This window comes from Galleria mellonella, unplaced genomic scaffold (genome assembly GCF_026898425.1).
Source record: "Galleria mellonella isolate WM207_F2 unplaced genomic scaffold, CSIRO_AGI_GalMel_v1 utg57, whole genome shotgun sequence".
In the NCBI taxonomy this organism is placed as follows: Eukaryota; Metazoa; Arthropoda; class Insecta; order Lepidoptera; family Pyralidae; genus Galleria; species Galleria mellonella.
In genome coordinates this window covers 860,296-882,704 of record NW_026442119.1, presented here as the reverse complement: position 1 = coordinate 882,704, position 22,409 = coordinate 860,296, and the positions used below count along the sequence as shown (strand labels likewise).

Below are 22,409 nucleotides of genomic sequence, written 5' to 3'. Positions count from 1 at the left end.
CTCCGATAAGTAGCAATATTGGCGCCAATCTTGGATCAAATACAACCAATATAATTAATTAATTCATGTATGGTACTCTTATTTGGTAACTTTATGAACCTTAATTCTTAGCAAATAAATTTATAAATTTAGATTCTATTAAGTTATTAATATTAGTAGTTATTCTGTTCTTTTTTGCTTTATTTGCATGCAGTGTTGTATGAAAAACAAGTTAATAGTCCTCCTAATTAGAAAGTTGTAATAATTGATTTTAAATAACGCCTCAGAATGTTTCTATGTATATGGTAACCTTCCTTATCCGTTACTGAGGAATTTGGGTATTGTGTTTACCAGTAATTTCATCGTCATATCTCTGATAGGCGAGAAAAATTTGCAGAGATAAATATATACCTGAGTATATATAAAAACTTACAAAGTCCCTTGCATTATAAACTTATTCTAACTAAAATTTCTTATTAACTATTTGTTAACTAATTATAATTTTTAAACGTAATTCAGTCTCATACAGGAATGCTTTTAGCCGCAGCAACTATGACTAGATGCATTGTTTTGGGATCTGAAATGGATTAAAGGATTTACTTATGCAACACCTCAAGTTAACACTCATTCTATTGGCTTCAAAGTTTGCCCAATGTTTTGTTTTGTCAGAAAAAAAAAACACGTTACTGAATTTTACGTTCGCGTTTTGTTGCTAGATAAAATCGCATTTTGCGTTTATTGCACAATGAATTGTAGCATTTTATGTTAATAACCGCGAGCACGTGGGCCGCGAATGTCGAAACTGACTAATCTTGTCGTGGGCTGCCGCGAAAAAAAAAATGGTAATTTAAAATTATTTATGCTACCCACATTCTTGTCCGATATAAGTTCCTTATTTTATGTTCCTAGTTCGTTAATTACTTAATTATTTATGATGAGTTATCGTTCGATATCGCCCACAAGTGCTTTTGCAAGTTAAATTTTATTAGTGTTTAATCAACAGTGGACTAGGTTGACATTAATAATAGGTTTGTCTGTCTCTCATTAGGGCTGTATTTGGTTAAGATCGTTAACACTTTTGTAGACAATATCTCATGTAACTGTTTTTGTTATTTTTGGACTTCTGTATAATTTATAATCGACTAAAACGGCTTCAGTGGTGAAAGCTAATAATGAACAAGAATTAAAATCACATAAATTATAATGTCAATAATTCTTATTTGGAGTTTGTGCCGATTATATTATTCTTTTATTTTAACAAAGATGATGAAATTTACTATGTCTATACTCTGCCAATGTCGAATTAATCATGGAATATAGTAGGTAAAGGACAAAATACAAAAACTGCTAGGGGAAAACCTATTATGAAATGTAGTTTCTCGATCGTTGTAAACAGTAGCTAGATAAAATTGTAGATAGTGATAGAGTAGGTTGTTTTACAAAAACACATTCATTAAACACTCATAATCCCATTACTTTATCTTGGTTAGTTAGAATAAAAAATATCCATTCCATTTCTTTTTCATTCGTTTAGAGTATCAATAGAAGTACATGCTATAAACATATAACTACATAACTGCTTGGAGTTTATCCGGCACTGACCAAATATATTTTATCGCCAGTCGCGTATTTGGTAAATAGAATATAAAGTATGTACTAATCCAGAAAATGGCTATCTATGTACCAAATTTAATTCAGTACATTATAAAGCTTGGAGTGAAGCTAGTTTGACAGTTGCTAAAGATTTCGTTGTTTAATAATGAAATACAACCTTATCTGTAGTCTCTTTATAGCTGAGATTAAGGTTCTTCAGTTCTAGGTGTACAAACCACAAAGTGATAATTATAATATTTATTTAATTGTAGTTTTTTCGCATCATACAGTAAAAAGTGGTAAATGAAAAGTAACAAAAACTTAGCTCTCTATAACAACAAATTTTGGAGATATTAAGTGATTAGGTATGTAAATTTTATTATTAAACTATTTATTAATTAATTTTACAATATGAATATAAATAATTATAAACGACAGAATATATTAAATAACTATATAATACTAATAACAATTACGATATGAATAGATACACACCAATACTTGAATAATGAATAATAATAAGAAAATACGTACCTATAGTGATACAATTTCAATGACTGGATAATATTGTAACAGATCCTTAGACTATTTCTAAAGTGAAAGAAGTGTTGTCCTCCTCTCTCCTAGTTGCTGTGCCCAACAGGGTCCATAATTGAAATGTTATCTACTAATTATATTATGGAATGCAATAAGAAATAAATAAATAAATAAATAGGTCCGCGGTTTAAGTGTTAAATCCGTGACGGGTAAAAAAATAAAATGAATTACATAGAAAAATCTTAATTGTTATTAACATTGGCATTGTTAAATCGTAAACTTCAACATACGAATATACATTAATCGCATCTCAATGAAGATAACAGGACATCAATTGAAAGTGACGGATCGAGAATCGAACCAAAAAAAAAGCAATCGATTGTAACGATTACTTGTATCGAAAAGAAATCAAGCTTGATCACTCCGCCCACGTCATTAAAGATCTTATTAAGTCATTACGTTACGAGATAGTGAAAGGTCCTGACGCATCCTGCACAGAATCTACGTATACAATTGACGGCTTTTATTTCGAAATGGTTGACAATTAAGCGAAACAGACGGATATCTTATTATGCTTCTCGGAATAGGAACTTTCCCAAACTGTTCAAATGTGTTAAGATAAGATACAGTCTGAGCATATGCTGGTTTGTCGTTTAGATTCCATTACCTCATTATTGTAAAACGAATCTTAAAGTAGAGCAGAGATTTTGTTTAAATCTTTTGCATGGTTGCCCTGTGGTTCTGGCATAGAACGAGTCATTTCTGCCTTTATTCTGGGTTTCGTAGAGGCGATTAAGGGGACTTAATGGTCGAACTTGGTAACAATAGCCCTTTTAAAACATCACCAAAGCCTAACTGTGATTGCTTACTCGCCTGTCATGCATGGCAATTATTGGTGATACTAGGGATGTGAGGGAAATATTGGGAGACCTATGTTTATTAAGGGACAGTGAACGGCTGATGGTTTTTCCGTTTTACTCGTGTTTCTGCCGTTAAGCCGCTGTAATTCCATGACTGTTTCTGTTGAAGGAACAAATGGTGGGATATGAAAGTAAAATTCAGGAATGGTTCAGGGGGTATCAGAAGAATTACAGTATATTTTATTTTCATATATATACATGGCAGTCACAGTTTTCATTTAGATGGGCTGTCAGCTAGCTTTGCCATGTACAGTTTCAAAAACGGTTCTTCAAAAGGTTTCTCCAGGGTCGGGAATGCGCGCGTAATACCCCTGGTATTGCAGGCGTTCACAGGCTACGGTAACCGCTTACCGTCAGGTGGGCCGTATGATTGTTTTCCACCTCAGTGGTATCAAAAAAGGTTTTTTTTTTAGTTTTATATTAAAGTCACGACGTAAGACAAACTTGATATACCATAAATCCCGAAGCCCAGATGTTGCGAGATGCATTCTCTTAGCTCCCATAAAATAACAGGATTGTCTTATCAAAAGATTGTATAGTAGGGAGTGTTGCAGTTAGAAAATTGCATACTTGGTGCATGTCTGCAAAATAAAGTTGCTAGTACAATGCATCAGCACGTTTCGTTTACATTTGGATATAGCGTTTGCGCTGGGGATTAGAATTTAAAACTCCAAGATTCCACGATTCAAATTCAGTGCTTTCAAGAGATTATCCGCCGAACGGTAAAACCGATGTGAATTTGTGTCTATAATGGTTATTTAAGTTTTAGTTAGTTTTATCATTGCCGTGTAGGTCTGGGTATAGAATAGGCCACTCTATCTTTTCTCGTGGGTGTCGTAAGAGACGACTAAGGAAACTTAAAAGTAGAGAGATGGGCAGCAGCGTCACTCTTAAAACATTTAAAGCCTAACCGTAAAGCAATTATTTGCATAGCTGTGTTTCGGTTTGAAGGGTGGGATATTGTGTGAATTTACAAGGTACAGAGGAATAACACCTAAGTCCTCAGGAATGGCAACGCATGGGGGGTATCATGGGCGAAACAGTGTACTCTGTTATGTCCATGGTACTGCTCATGTCTATAGGCGACGGTTACCACTTTCCATCAGGTGGGCGGTCAGCTTGTTTGCCATTCTAAGTAGTATAAGAAAACCTCCCGTTTGGGGGATTTTTCCAGTAGTTTCCACGCTTGGCAGGCGGATTGACAACCGCAGGTAGGTTTAGAGATGTTTTAAGAGGAACGTCGCCTCGTCCCCCCTTAGTCGTCTCTTCCAACACTCATGGGAAAGAAAAGGGTGGCCTATTCTATTCCGGGATCATATGGCTGTGAACACTCCAACCTATAACTCTTTAAATGTACAATCCTCAGAGCATCAAATATAACCTCTACATATCTTAATTAAACCGCGCACTTTCAGCGTTTCACGGAAATTAAATTTCGCGGCTAATTATCGCCTTTGTGCGTACACTTGGGGCCACTATAAGTGTTAACGCCATAACTCACAGTTTAATGACACGGCGGTGCATGTCCACATTATTCTTACGAGGATGCGCGGGAGTGCAATTTTTCAATGTACTGCTCGAAGTATAAGCGCACAGCGATTTTGTACGCGGATTATATCTGTTTATTTCTGGCAACTAAAAATCATGTATAGCTTTTCACATAATAGTTCGTATGATTTCTAAATAGATAGATAATTTATTTGCGTCACTAACAACACTCGAATTACAATACAAACACACACATAATATAGACATAAACAGTAAAAGAGATAAAAGAATGAAAAACAAAAAGCAAAATAGATAAAACAACAATTACCTTTTTTCATGCGTTTGCCATCGTAACACAAATAAATTATTAAATATTTATAATTTTCTTGTAGTATTCTGTTAAGTAAAGATGGATATACGTTTCCATATTACTTTTTGAAATAGACAACAAAGAGTGAAGACAATTAGTTAATGTAATTATTGATTCTATGACACAGCTTTTATTAATATAAATATATTTGAGTTTTATTCCTGTTGCACGGTTTAGAGAGATCAGTGCGTTAATTTTGATTTGACGTTACCTGTTTTGTACATTTAAAAATTTTAAATTTAACTTATAAAAAAAAATATAATATGTATTAAGAATCAATAAAATCGTTGACAATTAGCTATCATATCACGTAACTAAGACAAAATACGTTCTGTCGATTTAATTATTTAAAAATAGGTAAATAAAATCACCTATAATCAAAATCGCCTCCGTCCTCCACTTGCACCGTCGCGTAACATCGCAACCGTTCATTAGAGCGCGCGTTTCGGATAATTACGTACTGATAAACCAAGCAAATTGTCCGCGAATTATCTTAGCGGTGTGATGAATACCATCTCGTGTCCCAGAAAACGCCTTTTATTACTGACAAACTGTCATTGTAATTTCTTAGCGTTATCACATTTTTAGATTGATAATGTTAACAATTTATATTCAGATTGTATGTGGCGTGTTATAATAAAATGGACTTTATTGCTAGTTGTTATTAGAGTTTAATTTAATTAACTTAATTACAGATGAAATATTTAAAAATAAAAAACCTTTGTACGCTTCAGTTATTAGTGGACTCGTCTAAGACTGCATAATGTTATTATAAACTTGCGACTTTGTTTGCTTGATTTAAGATAAAAAGTGTGTTATGTTTTATTTTAGAATTTATGCTCTCTCCTTGAATTACATATAAACATACAAACATTTCGACCAATATATACTTATATATAAATATAATATTTTAATCGTGATTTTGTAATCGTAACCAAGATACATTTACTGACTAGGATAAAAGTATTTTATATCTTTTACCAGAGGGAGACTTTGTACAAAAGTCGTTTCCTTGGGTACCTCTATCCCATTCGTGTTTCAACCGTGAAGCAGTTGTGTTTGCATGGCTGTGTTTCGGTTAGAAGGGTGGGATATGGCAGTGAGTTTACAAGGTACAGAGGAGTAATATCTGAGTACTCAGGAAGGAGTTATGAGGAATTTCATAAATATTGGTTAAGTCGTTAAGACGCTGTAACAAACAAACAAATTCACTTTCAGATTTAAAATATTGTGCTCCTGGATGAAAAGTAATCGTTAGTAATGGGGGAAAAGCCTCATCGCTTGCAATATACTCTATTAGGTCGACCTGCACGCGATTCCCCCTGGAAACCATCGTGGTTCAATCTTATGACATTTATCACGATGGACCAGCTGACCTGCTTTCATTTTCACCTATCATCCTTCACTGGTACCCCGCCGGTGTATACCGATAGCACAGGCGGGGTTACCATTCCATTATCACTCATTAAAAAAACCATCATCAAGAATCTCTCTGTATAATTTACAATGACACAAAACAGTTCAATAAGGAATTTTTACTTTAGCACCTTCGAATTAAGACTCAAATTTGTGGCGTACTGCACAAAAATTGCTCGACTCCGTATGCCCCAAAATCATGGTATTCCCTCTGTTTGCTTTAAGAAACGAATATTAATCTGAACATTCAATTTAATTTTACACCGACCATCGTGTCTTGTCTCCTTGTCCAACTCTGTACATGCGATAGAGATGCGCGATCGATACATATAAATCGGCGTGTAAAATTTTACGATGTAATAGGCGGTCTGTATGTTTGATATGGTGAGAATCGTACAATGTAAATGTATGTAAAGTATTGTTTTATGTTCATTGTTTCTAAGAAGAAGTCCGGTTAAATTGAAGAGGCAGAAGTTTATCTCTTGTCCACAAATATTTTTGCTTGATTATTTCGCTTCCGATCGATGTAACGGGGACAAGTAATTGTTGTGAAACTTTACAACTCTGTATGTATGAGTATTTATTTATTAACTCAAACAAAAAACGTCTGAACACAAATACTCTGTGCCCACTCGACGAAATTCCAGCAAATTGGAGGTTATGTCTGTATACCATCGATAGGGGGAAAGGGATTGCTAATGCTGGGACGTAACTGTCCCATTGCTAGCAATATATAATATCTTATCAGGGTGACCTCCACGCGGTTCCCTCTGGATACTGTCGTGGTTAATTCTAGTGGAGTTTGTCACAACCTGCTTTCGTCGTCACCTATCATCCCTCATTGGTGTTCCACAAGCGTATACCAGTAACGGCAGGCAGGTCTATAGATCAATAGGTAATAGAGCCCGTGACCCTGACACGCGAGGCATCCCGCTCGACTACTAGAGCTTGACAATTTTTTTATTACAATATTCTAATATATTTCAAACTAATGTGGTCTAATTTGTTGCATACGTTACATTACAGTTGAGCAAGCTAGTAAATAACACAATACAATCTTTAGGTGGACACATACAAATCTTGTTCATACAAGTCCATACAATCGGCCACAATCTATGTATGACATGACATATTTTATTGAATATCGACCGTAACTTTTATGTAACAAAGCGCTATTTCGAGAATGCACGTCTGGACAGATGGTGGACAGTGGTTGTACAAGACTATTGTTGCCTCGCGACGCCACACAATGTGCGGTGGAGCTGCTCTTATGATGATAAATGTGCGCGGACATATTGTGGCCAGAGTTGTCATAATTGTACGGTCGGCAGATAAAGTTGTAATGCGACAGTGACGGTTTATGCTAACAACACGACACAAAGTGCAACATATTCCAAATGTTGGGCAAATTAACTTTAGTTATTTTTTGTTTATCTTTTATTTATTTTTTTTTGTATTTGTTATTATTTTGCTTATTTTAAAATAAATAAAAACACCTATTTTTAATGTACTTTAACTACCGGTTAAACTTACGTGTTGTGTGTAATTATGTCGAAAAAGCTCGAATAGTTTCCGGACCATATGGGATCCTTAATCGTGAGCGGCTCGATACGAACGCACTAATATATTATGTATACTTAAGAAAGTTTTAATAAAAAAATTAACCTACACATATAAAGGTACCTATGTATCGTTTAATTTATGATTTTTTTTGTACAACTTAGAATGGCAAACAAGCTAACGGCCCACCTGATGGAAAGTGGTAACCGTCGCCTATAGACATGAGCAGTACCATGGACATAACAGAGTATACTGTTTCGCCCATGATACCCCACATGCGTTGTCATTCCTGAGGACTCAGATGTTATTCCTCTGTACCCTGTAAATTCACGCCATATCCCACCCTTCAAACCGAAACACAGCCATGCAAACACAACTGCTTCACGGTAGAAACACGAATGGGACAGAGGTACCCAAGCAATAGACTTTTGTACAAAGTCTCCCTCTGGTAATTAATATACTTTATTAAAAAATATCATATATAGTTTGTTTTTAATTCTAAGTTTTCGTTTCTTTTAAATTGAAATTTAAATAGATTCTATAAAAAAAAACTGTTCTTTATTAATGGGCACTATATTATATTATTTTCTATTGAAATTAATAATAATGTATTATTTTGCGAATTATTAAATTAGTTGAAGAGATATTATTGAATAAATATTCATTTAATATTCTTTTTTTTTGTGATTTGTGAAATTTGCTAAATAAACGGCCTGTTTCTACCTGTCCGCATATTCCTATATAAATACCTGTATATAAATACCGATATCGTACAGAAATCGCATTAAGCATTGATGTGAATATTTAAAAATATATTTTCAAAGAATGTTAGACAATTCTGCGGACGGTACTTACGTGTGAATCGTTTTTAAAGAACGCACAATGCGTTTTCGGAGGTGACCAAGACATTGTCCAACATCCATTACGAACTCGCTGGGAATGCTTTATGCAATATTTAATAATTTATTTTTATATATTTAATATTTCGGTCGGCAACGTGAATGTGACACCCCTAGTGTTGCAGGCGTGTATACGCTACAGTGACAGTTTACCATTAAAGGAGATATATGCTTCTTTTTTTATGCAATTTAGAATGGCAAACAAGCTGACGGCCACCTGATGGAAAGTGGTAACCGTCGCCTGAAGACATGAGCAGTACCATGGACATAACAAAGTATACTGTTTCGCCCATGATACCCTCCACGCGTTGCCATTCCTGAGGACTCAGGTGTTATTCCTCTGTACCCTGTAAATTCACTGCTATATCCCACCCTTCAAACCTAAACACAGGCATGCAAACACAACTACTTCACGGTAGAAACATGAATGGGACAGAGGTACTCAAGCATACCACTTTTGTACAATGTCTCCCTCTGTCTGCTTTTTTGCTACCATTGATATAAAAATAATTGAAAATATTTCACATTAAGCAATGTAATTGCCCTGTGGTCCCAGCATAGAATAGGCCATGCCTTTCTTTCCCGTGGGTGTCATAAGAGGCGACTAAGGGATAGCGAGGGATGGGTAGCAGCGTCCCTCTTAAAATATCTCCCAAGTATACTCCCGTTGCCGATCCGCCTGCCAAGTGTGGCAACCACTGGTAACACCCTCCCAAGGGGAAGGCTTATGTTCAGCAGTGGACAGTTAAAGGCTGATATGATGATGTTGATGAATGTCATTAAAATAATTGTGTGATTATTATTGAAAAATTGTTAGAAGATATCACTTAACATACACGTTAAAAATGACATTCTAATTAGCAATTAGCAACACTATAGATAGAGCATTTAGATACACTTTCGCATAAATGTTAATTATTGGTTGTATTGTTTATTATTATTTTACCTTTTTTAAATTATTTGATAATATTTTTAATTAATCGAAAAAAATCAATGACCAGCAACGTATGGGTAGTATCATGGGCATTTCTGTAATGTACATACATATATAGTGTTGCCCACGTTCATAAGCGACGGTTACCACTTTCCATCTGGTAGGCCATAAGGTATCATAAATCTGTTTTCTTTTTTAAATGCTATTGGACGTTACAACTAATATCAAATGACAGTATGGAAATTTACCTCATAATAGGTACGGCCCGCTGGTAATTAATGCTCCTTTCCACTCAGGGTTTGCTGGAAGAGAACTCTTACAGAGTTAAGCTCGCCTGTTGTACATCATTATTTTATATATATTATATGTTGTAATTTTTTTGTGTATAATAAAGAATAAATAAATAGGAATGAGTAATAACGATGCTACTACTATATCTATTTATTGGATTCCTCTGATATTGACGACGTAATAAAATATCATCATCTATTTCGTATCGTCGATAGCAGTCGAATATGTATATTCATTTTTCGAGTTCTTCATTTCGATACTATATGCTGGGTAACTGATATTGGATATATTGAATATATGTTATTGTGTCAATATATAGATACTATAACTATATATTACACTCGTGAATTGTTTGAAGTAGAATAAACCTGACTACTGAGGTAAACATACCATTGTAGGCTTACTAACAAGTCCACTATCAACAACAGTTACATATTACGAGGGGCAAGATATTTTGCACCTGACTGCCCGTGAATGCATAATGCTCAATATTAATAGATATTATGCAGATATATTCAAATCGCTTACGCCTGTTAGCGCTGCCACACATCTTGCCGCTGTTTGAAAGCCTACTTGGATCGTTAAAGAATAAATTAATAAAATACATATGTATATACATATGAATAACAATTAACGGAGATAAAAGAAAAAAGTATACTTAGTATAATTTTATTAACTTATCATGCTTATAAAATGGTATTTTTTAATGTAATGATAACTAGAGATGTGTCCACTGGATTTACTAACTCGAGTTAACTCAAGTTGTGTTAAGTTCGAGTTATCTCGAATTGTGCTAAGTTCGAGTTAACTCGAATTGTGCTAAGTTCGAGTTAACTCGAATTGTGCTAAGTTCGAGTAAATTCGAGTTGAATTCTCCCCAACTCGTATTTGGACTGGCGATAAATGAACGAATAAATGAGTAATAACTTTAATAAGAAAGGTATAAGTTATATATGTATACTATAAATATCTTTTTATTTCTATCATACTTACGAAGTTTAGCAATGATAACTGTCATAACAGAGAGTGAAATAGAAGACCAAATATGTAAAAAAGTAAATTGTAACAAGTCATACATGTGCATCTGCGAGCATATTTAAAAATAATGTATATTTTTTTTTATACAACTTAGAATGGCAAACAAGCTGACGGTCCACCTGATGGAAAGTGGTAACCGTCGCCTACAGACATGAGCAGTACCATAGACATAACAGAGTATACTGTTTCACCATGCGTTGCCATTCCTGAGGACTCAGGTGTTATTCCTCTGTACCCAGTAAATTCACGCCATATCCCACCCTTCAAACCGAAACACAGCCATGCAAACACAGCTGCTTCACGGTTGGAACACGAATAGAACAGAGGTACCCAAGCAATCGACTTTTGTACAGTTTCCCTCTATATGTGTAGTGTATGTATAATAATGTATAGTGTATGTTTAGACTATGTATTCTTTTTGAGATCAATTCTATTATCCACCAAATGTCAATAATCATCAATAGCAATATATTTGTTATTCGTATTTATTGCTTGTTACTCTTTCAGGTTGGTATCAGTCGCGAGCGGTTTTAAGGTCGGTTCTAGCATGTTTGTGTTGTGTGTGTGTTGTTTATTTGTTTATTTAAGGCAAACCCACAGCTTTAACAACACCTGATGATAATTGTATAATTAATTAAAGCAAACTTTATTGACTGATGAAATACAAGTTGCTGATACTAAGTGAAGGAAACACACAAAAACAAGCAATACTATTGTGAATTATAGCAAACGTGGCAAATTCAGAAAAACTAATAATGAAAATAAATAAACTTTTTAAAAGATAGATACAAGTAGATCATTTTTTTTCATTATTTACAGCACCCAAATAACAACAGATATAGTTAGACATATACAAAAAGAAAGAAAAAATAATACATGTACAAAAAAAGAAAGTACATAAATAGAAGTAACATAATTTTTCCTTTTATGTGTGTGCCATAGTCACACAAGTACATACATACATATCTGTCACGCCTGTCTCCCATTAGGGTAGGCAGAAACAATGGAACGCCAAATGTAACACAAATAATGGATAAAATATACGTGTAAGTACTAAGATTACAACTAAATAAGTCAATATGGCAACAATGATTATCATGCGTGTAACAGGCTTTGACTAAGACACTTGATTTTTTTACTTACAAATTATATTAAAATATATTTACAAGAATGACATAACAATTAAGTTTATTTATACTTTATTATACATAATATAAAGAAATATGACAGTGAAAAGTAAATGTATAAAGTCAATCTTAACTCTACAAGAGTTCTCTTCTTGCAAGTCTAAAGTGGAAAACAACATTAATGTCAGTAGGTAGAACAGTAGTAGCAGGTAGTACTGTAGCAATTTACAAACAAAAAGACCTCAAAATCATCCAATTTAAATCGTCTTTATTCAAATTAGACTTGTTTATAAGTACTTTTAAATGGTCAATTTCTTTTAATCTACTGCAGGGTTCGGTTATCTGTTGAGAAGAGCCTGTTCATTACTCTGTTTTTTTTTTTATTGAATGAAAATGAGCCCCCGCCTGCGCTAATGGGATACGCTGGCGGGGCACCAGTGAAGGGTCGATGAGGATGAAAACAGTTACTCTTTTCAAATCTCTGTTATACATTATGTGTAATTATTTAATCTCTGTTACGTGCTATATCTAAAAATTACATGGCCGTTAAAAGCCTGTACATGATCGACTAACACCATCTTTAGTTTTCCATTGTCTACTGAATAAAGGTCTTTCAAAACTCTGCCGATGAGGGGCAGTCTTGCTTCCCTAGTTAATTGACAAATGAGTCTATCAATTCTATGTAACAAATTTAAAATCATTGCACCATCTGATAAAGAGTTGTTCACAGTGGGTTTATATTTATTATATGCAGCTCTGTATGAGATTTTTTCTATTATTTTTCAAATATAGAAATGTAGTATCATAAAATATTCATCTTACTACTTCTCTCTTTCTTCAAACTAGTATCAGTTCTGATGAGATTTTTAAAATTATTTGTAATATAATATCAATTTCTTATCTTTATCCCAATTATGTTATTATTTGGGGTCGCCATGATAAGTTTTCTCTTCCATTTGTCTCTATGTCCGCATTCACTCTCATTCTGGCCATATCATTTCACACAGTCCTTCCATATCTTTTAAAGTCTTCTACCCTATTTGTAGTATAATATATTAAATTTAAATAAATTATATCAGGATTTATTTTAATTGGTTCCATATTGCATATGTTCGGTTAAGTTGACACAATTTCACGGGCGTGTAGATTCGCCCGCGCTCTGCCCACGTAAACCACATATATTTGAAGTAGTACATATGTTGTTGGGAACATAATGGTATAAAAATAAACATATTATGTAGTATTTACCGCTGTCTTTTTTAAAACTAGGATTCCCTGTCTTGTTAACAAGCAAGTCATTAAGCAGAAATCTGAGATTGGGCAGTGAGGTTATTGAATATTGGAAACTTAAGATCTATGTCATTAGTGTGTTACCAACATGTTAATGATGGTGTTACTTTTGCAAGAATTTTATTTCGTGAACATAGACGAGCTACGGAACGGACGCTCTCCGAATTTAGAGAATGTTTTTAGCATTTTAAAATAAAAACAAGTAAATTTTGCTCAAATAGTATCAAATGAATTGAAAATCATATTTAGGAAATCTCTTAAAATTTAAAAGAATTTAAACAGAAAGAACATTCGTTGTTCACTTTGTGTAATTCCACTTTTATATGTAACATGGAATTATAGGACTACTAGTATTTACCCGCGACTTCGTCCGCGTGATGAAGATATATTTACTGACCGGCATGAAAGCTAGCCTAGTCCTTCTTCAAGCCTTATGATACGTATATACCAAATTTTAATAGTCATTGGTTAAAAATTGGTTAAGGTGCTAAGAGGTTACATACAAACTCACTTTTATATATGTAATATTAGTAAGTATATATTATGTGAACGCAGCTTTAGCGCCTTTAATTAGGCTAGGACCGTCGAGTTATTCTGAATGCGTGGTTAATGCCGCTCCTAGATCAAGGCTCACGCTTAGAGTATGTGGGTCAGCGGCCGGCCGCTCTCACATAGCTCGACGTGCAGACGGTTTATATAAAAATCATATATTTACTGTTATTATTTTATTTTTAGGCTAATATTTTCTTAGCAATACTTAACACAGAACAATTACTACGTCTTTTAAGAGTCGGCACTACACATATATTGTTGAAACTTGAAAATCAATTTATGCAACCGCTTAGAAGTATCAGTACTATAAATTCAATAAATATTCATTGTGTTCTACCAATATTTATTGTGATACGTCTGTCAAAAATATTGATATTGACATGTAAGATTTATATGCATAGGTCGCTGGTTCAAATCCGGCTCGAAGGACCAGGATATGGAACGGTTAGAAAGGATCGGGGATCTTCAAATTTACATTTAGACGTCTTTACAAACTTTTTATTCACATTTCACATGTTAGTAGTTCTCTAATATATATTAGAAAACTACTAACATTGTAAATAAAAAGTTGCCTGCGACCTTTTCTTATAATAATTCACTTTATGTTCGAGTTTTATGTTGTTTTTATGTATAGATGTGGATTACTTAATAGTTACTTTACATAGAGTACACGTAGTCATTTCTTTATCTAGATTTAGGTTTGGATCAATCCGAATTTTTCTATTCTCTATTCAGTGCTAAATATAGCTGTATACAATACGTCCTTTGCATCCATCCTTCGGTTTTAGGATATCGGAAAAAATATTTTTTTGCCCAATAAACACCCGTTATTACGCTCTCGTGACTCGGCACAATCGATACAAAAGTGACGTTAAGCTTATTAATTTTACGATCAATATTTATTGTTAATCGTTCTGTTTAATTAATGGTATCTCCTGAACACGCTTGTAAAGCTTTATTGATTGAAATTTGGCCGTGCGTATAGTTTATGGCGTATGATGTTTTAATAATCTGGTGTTCTTTATTTGAATTACATTTTGGCGGTAAAACTTTATTATTGTAATTTGAAACTTCTAATAGAGGTATAAAATATAAATTTAACCCTTAAATACCTGAAGTTTCAAATTTAATACCGGGGTTAGAAATCGCATTGGGCGCCTACAATCGATTTTATTTTAATATTTGGCTGTTTACATGTTACCAAATGTTTTTTTTTTTTAAAATAAATATATAAAAATATCGTTTTGATTTTTTTACTATTTTTCCCCATTAGTAAACACAGTAAAGGTACACTTATATATATTTTTTAATTTGATTTAAAAAATCAGGCTTTTAAGGGTTAAGATATTATGATAGGCACACAGATGTTAATTAGAATGGTGTGAATAAGATCACTTAATTAAATTACCAAAAAGAATTCTCTGTTTAGTGTACACGCTGAAATGGCGGTAATTTTTAACCGACTTAAAAAAATTAGGAGGTTTTATGTTTGATTGTATTTTTTTTTATTTATGCGCAAGCACTGATATGTTACACATTTTGTCCTTTAAATTAAAAGTCTAATATCAGTTTATTTTTTTCTTTTTGGTTTTATCTTTTTTGAAGTCAGTTTAATTTATTTTTTAAGAAAGTTTGTTTATATGTACAAAAGTCGATTGCTTGGGTATCTCTGTCCCATTCGTGTTTCTACCGTGAAGCAGTTGTGTTTGCATGGCTGTGTTTTGGTTTGAAGGGTGGGATATGGTGTGAATTTACTGGGTACAGAGGAATAACACCTGAGTCCTAAGGAATGGCAACGCATGGTATCATGGGCGAAACAGTATACTCTGTTATGTCCATGGTACTGCTCATGTCTATAGGCGACGGTTACCACTTTTCATCAGGTGGGCTGTCAGCTTGTTTGCCATTCTTAGTTGTATAAAAAAAAAAAATTAAAAATGATAATATTCGCATGAACCATCAACAATAGTGTGCATGTAATGTAATATGTAATGTATGTAATATGTATGTAATGTAATGTAATGCATGGTGTCCATCATATGTTACCACTTCTAAGGACTAACATACTTCTATGTTAATTACAGTGTCTATTAATTTTTAAAATGCAATAATTTATGTATAAACAAAGCAGTTCTTAACCTGCGCGTGCGCACTATACAACTATATACTCGTACTGTAGCTTATCTTCTACTTTTTGCCCTCTATTTTGTATGATGCATTTTAGAATTACTTCTAGATAACGTACCAAGATAAAACATACATCAGATTTGAAGTTAGATCTTCAGGAATACGTTTATGAAACCCGCATCCAATTTGATGTAGTAGTTTTTGGGTAATGTCGGAGCAAACATACAGACAGACAAAATTTCTAAAAATATCGTTTTTGTTTCTATTGCTCTTATTCACACTCCTTATATAATGTTTTTTTATATATGTTCCATGTATAGATATCGTTTAGTTACATTTTTTTTATATCGCTGAGGTGGCAATCGAGCATACGGCCCACCTGATAGTAAGTAGTTACTATCAGGTTGTTTATTATATTCGTAACATTAGGTTATAAGGCTTTATTGTATAAGTAAATATTTGTAAGGATCATAAATATAAAAAAAAAGTTTTTTTTTTCTAATTTTGGTTCGATGCCACTGAGGTAGCAAACAGGCATTCTGCCTACCTGATGGTAAGCGGGCACCGTAGCCTGTGAACGCCTGCAATACCAAGGGTATTAAACACACGTTGCCGACCCTGAAGAAACCTCTTTACTCCCCTTTTAATGAACCTACCTATTAGAGCTTAAAAATAATTTAGCAATATTGAAATATAAATTTTATTAAAATTTAAGAACATGCCAGTAAATGTCATAAATTTATGGCTAAATATGATCCTATATAGGTCATATTTGCTTATGTAATATACTCATATGTTTTCACACTGATGTGTAAACAATTTGATTGTTTTATTAATGTAATAAATATTAAGATTAATATTTTGTCGACGTTTTATTTCTTTCTCTTTTTACGTTACTATTTACTTTTTTTTTGTGAACAAATCTTGCTCTTGTGTATACTAAAAAGGTACTAAAAATTACGCTTTGTACAAATATTAGAATCCAAGTAAATGATTGATTAATTTATTTAAATTTCAATGTACAATTATATAATATAAGCAAGTGTATATCTGGCGAACTTAATACCTAATGGCGTTCTCTACCAGACATCCATGAGGTAAGCAGAAAATTACTTTACTACTAAAATATGTATAAATATTTTTCCTACACATACCGAAATATATATATATATATATATATGTAGGTAATATGAGTATGATATATATATTATTTTTGAATTAAATCGAATCTCCCAACTTGTAGAAAAGGCCGTATGGTGTTAAGTCCACCGTTTACACTTTCTAAGTGTATTAAAGTTTAAAAAATAAATAAAAAATAACAACTTACAATACAATACAACAACAATACACACATTACAATACAAATATTATACTATTATATTATAAAAGTAACATCATTCATGTTATAGTAATTATCTTCATGAGTTATTCTTTCTTTTTAAAAAAAAAATATATAAAGCTTTATGAAATACATGAAATATGAAATGGAATGAACATTAGATATTCTTGTCCTATATAATGTTTGGTTGTTGTATAATTTAGTTATCATTTAATGGTAGATTGCTTGACCCGGAGTGTCCTCACTTGAACTTTGAGTTCAAGTTTTGCCGCGAGTCAAATTGGCTGTACCGATTACTGTTTAACGGCCCGTTCACATATAGAACTATTATTAACGTTTCATTTTTAATAACGATTTATAATATGACGGATAGATATTCACATTGATTGAATCCTGGTTTAATATAATGCAAGTTGTAACCTGTAGTAGTGACCGATAAAATTTTTTGGGTGTATTGCTACTCAATTACGACTTATAAATGTGTAAATATAACCGTATTTGTTTATATTTATGTTATAAAATCCGTATTAATTCATAAATCGAATCGGAAAAAATCGAGCCATCGATATGCGAATTAATCTCGAAATATTAACAATCATGAAATAGACTACATTGCCTGTCAATTAATTTAATTTCTGGATATTTATTAAATAACTTGGGCAAAGTATTCTAAAATTGTAATTGGTATCACTTTTTTTTATTTAAGTGTTTCCTCTTATCGATGCATTTAATTTATACATTTTCTTCCAGCCAGCTCTGTGTCAGTCCATATCTTGGACTACCCTATACGTTTAGCATTACTTGTACATTACTTATTTTCAAATATTGTATATTGGATGATTATAACTGTAGATTACTATGAAAATATAAAATATTGTAACAGATCTTTAGACTATTTCTAAAGTGAAAGAAGTGTTGTCCTCCTCTCTCCTACTTGCTGTTGCCCAACAGGGTCCATAATTGAAATGTTATCTACTAATTATATTATGGAATGCAATAAGAAATAAATAAATAATTTAATTAATTATTATATTTAATTGTTTAAACAACATTTACATCTCTCCTTATTAAGGAGAGGAGATGGCAAACTAACTCCTGGCAGAAGCACAGTCGGCCAGGGTACAAGGCTCCAGGGAGAGACACTGGCGTACTATATACGGGCAGTATCTAAGAGCACCGCTTTCTGGGTCTTTCCCGATAGTATTCCGCCTCGGAATCCCAACCGTCTGAGGTGTTGTTCTAGTCTAGTTGGGATAAGACCGTTCACTGATACAGCGATAGAGATGGGATTTTTATATTAATGCTTGTGTAATTATTGATATACATAAAACTAAGATTCGTTTTTGTCGTACAAAATAAAAAAAAAAAAAAACATATGACTTAACTTATTTTATTTCATTAATTTAATAAAAAAAATATATATATAATAGAACAAGTTCTGTGCGGAGCAGAATAATTAACAAAATTAGGAAGCATCTGTATAGATATTGTCTAAAAAATCTAATAATATTTCTGTATAATAGCCACTGGCTGATTAGAAAAAACTGCACAATTTTTGAATTAAGATTTGAACTGCGCATTTTCGGTGCCTGTTTATTAATATTTGATCTTGGGTTTTTTGTATATCAATGTATCTTTTTTTTTCTTGATATTTCTTTTTCTATTCTAATGCCAATTTACTTCTCTCATAATTTTAACAATTCTAATTTTCTATGCTTCTCTAACATTATGACCAATGCATGTTTTTTCATTTCTCTGGCAGGACACAGAAGGATCTGCTGATGGGAAGACTGATGGGAAACGAAAGGTATGTCTTCCATAACTGTTTTTAGTATATTTTATTATAGTTGATAAATATGATAGCTTTATTTATCTATTTATTTATATTCTTAAATAGTTTTTTTCTTATTTGTGGGTTTGATTCACGTAGTTTATTAAATGCATACGTAGATACATTTATGTTATGCATGTCATTCTTCAATTTTTTATTCACTTAAGAAATCTCTTTTTAATAATTATTCATATTCTTTTGGATTATTACTATATTTTTTTATACTATTGAGTTGGCAAACAAGCATACGGCCCACCTGATGGTAAGCGGTTACCGTAGCGTATGAATGCCTGCAATACTAGGGGTATTACGCGTGTATTGCCGACCTTAAAGATACCTCTTTATTCCCCTTTTGAAGAGCTATACGTATACGTAAGTGGCCAAAATTTAGGAGACTTTCTGTACTTGGAAAATTTACACATGCGGCCTGTCTGATGGTAAGCGGTTAAATTAAATCACAGCAATAGTAGTTTAGTAGTCAATCTGTAGTGAGCACTGGCGTATTCAATAGTTTTTTATGCAACTTCGAATAATAGTCTTCGATAAATAATCTGACTGCCCACCTGATGGAAAGTGGCGACATTCATCTTTATTTACAAAAACGGCATAGTATAAATACACTGTGATGCCCCGGGTACTTTTTTTTTAATAGATGATAATGGAATGACAACCCCGCCTTCGCTAACGGTATACGCTGGCGGGGCATCAGTGAGGGATGATAGGTGAGAATGGAAAAGCAGGTCAGTTAGCCCATTGTGATGAATGGTTTCAAGGGGGAACCACGTGGAGGTCGACCTGATAGGGAATATTGCTAGCAATGGGAGTGGTTGTTGGCATTAATAACAATCCCTTCCCCCCCGCCCCGGGTACATACCCGTCATGTGTCAACATTCCTAGAGACTGGGTGTTATGGGACAAAAGGTCAATAATAGTTAGATGCGACAATTTATCGATGCAGATCGCGTGTCGCCAGTCGCGCAATCGTCGCGGTCGCGTGCGGCGCGATAAAGCCGGCGCGCGCGCAGCTTTGATGTCGATAATTGAGAGTTATTGCGGTGCGCACGGTAGCTGCGTATCGCGCCTATTTCGCCTAGTGACGAATCGTTGGGCCAACACATTCGCGATTCAAATCGATTTTCCGATCTTTAAATATAAGGGTTGTCAAAAATACAATATTTGAAAAAAAAGTATGTTGTGCTTACTTGATTAGGAATGTATCGTGGACAACATGACCTTGAACAAAATGCATTCATAAAATTGATGTCTTTAATCAACAGTAATAAAAAATAATAACAAAACTATTAGTTAAAAAAAATTGAAGAACCTAGCTAATTAATTCTGTTATTAATCATTAAAAAGACTTGTCCTGGCTGACTGTCCAATGTTTCAACGGAAAACCTATATTATCTATGTTACGACTTTAAATACCTACAAGTAGTTTCCTTTTAGGACGTTTATTTGCCCAGAGATCGGTTTCAGATGTAAATACATTATTGTTAAACGAATTTCAAATGACGGAGTTTCACAATTCGTTTGAATTTTGAATACTCCTTGTTGCGAAGAAAAATATACATGTACACTATGTCAAGTTCTAAATTCAAATATTTTTGTTTTTAATTATATTGTATTTTTTTTTCATTTCAGCTACTGTGTGGGTTTCATGATTCTGTGAATAAATTCTTTTTTTCTTTTCTTCTTTCTTTCAAATATTTTTAATATACCTAATGCGTCTACAAAATATGTTATTATTCAAGGGTGTGTATGCTTGTGTATGACTGAAGTAACTTTTTTGTCAAGTAGCGCGCAATATGCTCTCAATTCTATTTCTAGTCCGCTATTGTTGCATCGCTCACTTTGTAGCTCGACGGTTATTTCTTAATTTTGCACACCCCTGGGATGATAGCGTAGTACTGTTACGTCATGTGAACAATTTACGACGATGTTAATGTTGTTTATGAATGTTGAGTGAACGCACTCGAAGATCAGAGATTGGAGTGTAGGCCGCCAGATGTAGGTGAGATCTCGGTTTTAATGCCTACTAAATATGTGCAATTCGTGATGTTTAGGAATCTATGTTACGATAATTGTTAATTTTAAATGCCCTACGGTCATGGATTAACACATAAATGAAGAAGTATGTGGCGCCGATGGTAAAATTGTTTTTTTATTACGTACGTATGTACGTACTAGTAATTGATCTCTAAGGTCAACAGTCATTACTAAAATTATTATTTTGATCTGTGTGTAGCGAAAATATTTGGTAAGATATCGACTATCAAGAACTAAGTTTAAATTAGTTTTAATTTTATTCTATATTCGTTTGTTTTAATTTTTTTTTTATGTCACTTAGAATTGCAAAAAAGCTGATAGCCCACTTGATGGAAAGTGATAACTGTCGCCTATAGACATAAACGGTGCCACAGAACAGGGTTGTCAGATGAATTATTTTTACGCAAACATTAAATTTTTTTTTTTCTGAAACCAATATGAACTTCATAATGTTACTGTTTTACAAAGTTTTTCACTATGTTTTGCCATGTGCCACAAAATGAGTAATGGAAAAAAAGTTCATTTAATTCTACTTCTATTTTACATTTATACACCTTCAGTTATATATTTTACTGTAAATATGTACCTCATATATCTGTACAGTTTACAAGTACTAAAAATATTACTGAAAATTTCTAAAAAAATATTCAAATTTCTCCAAGCTTATTTCACATTTTTCCAAAAATTCCATTTCTCTAGAATTTAGCAAATAGAAATATTTTTACGTAAAATTGGGATTTGATTGCGGTCTGGCAACGCTGCCACAGATATTATAAAATACAATGCCCACACCCCTTACGCGTTCCCATTTGAGGATAAAGATATTTTGCCTCAACACCATGTAATTTCACTGCCGTAGGTACATTATATTTTTATTAAGTTTTCTTTAAATAGGTTTAATTGTAACCTACTCGTATGTTAAATTTTACTAAACTTGATGTTATCTTGCGGAAGTTCATTATCATTATCATCACCTCAGCCATTATACGGAAGTCCATATCACTGGTTATTTGATTGGAATTATTTTGTTTAATTCCGCTATCGTTAATATGTGTGCGATTGTTATCTT

The 22,409-nt window shown here is 33.2% G+C and overlaps 1 protein-coding gene across 2 annotated transcripts in view; it reads left to right on the top strand.

Annotated features, from left to right (window-relative positions):
* The window catches only part of LOC113513626 (serum response factor homolog), a 337,706-nt gene that overhangs the window by 87,571 nt on the left and 227,726 nt on the right, over positions 1 to 22,409 (top strand). The window contains exon 3 of one of the 2 annotated variants that reach the window (XM_052899365.1): positions 19,223 to 19,267. The exons of the other annotated variant lie outside the window; for it this stretch is intronic. Coding sequence (XP_052755325.1) covers positions 19,223 to 19,267 — 45 coding nt within the window. The remainder of the gene's footprint in view (positions 1 to 19,222; positions 19,268 to 22,409) is intronic. 2 annotated transcript variants of the gene reach the window in all.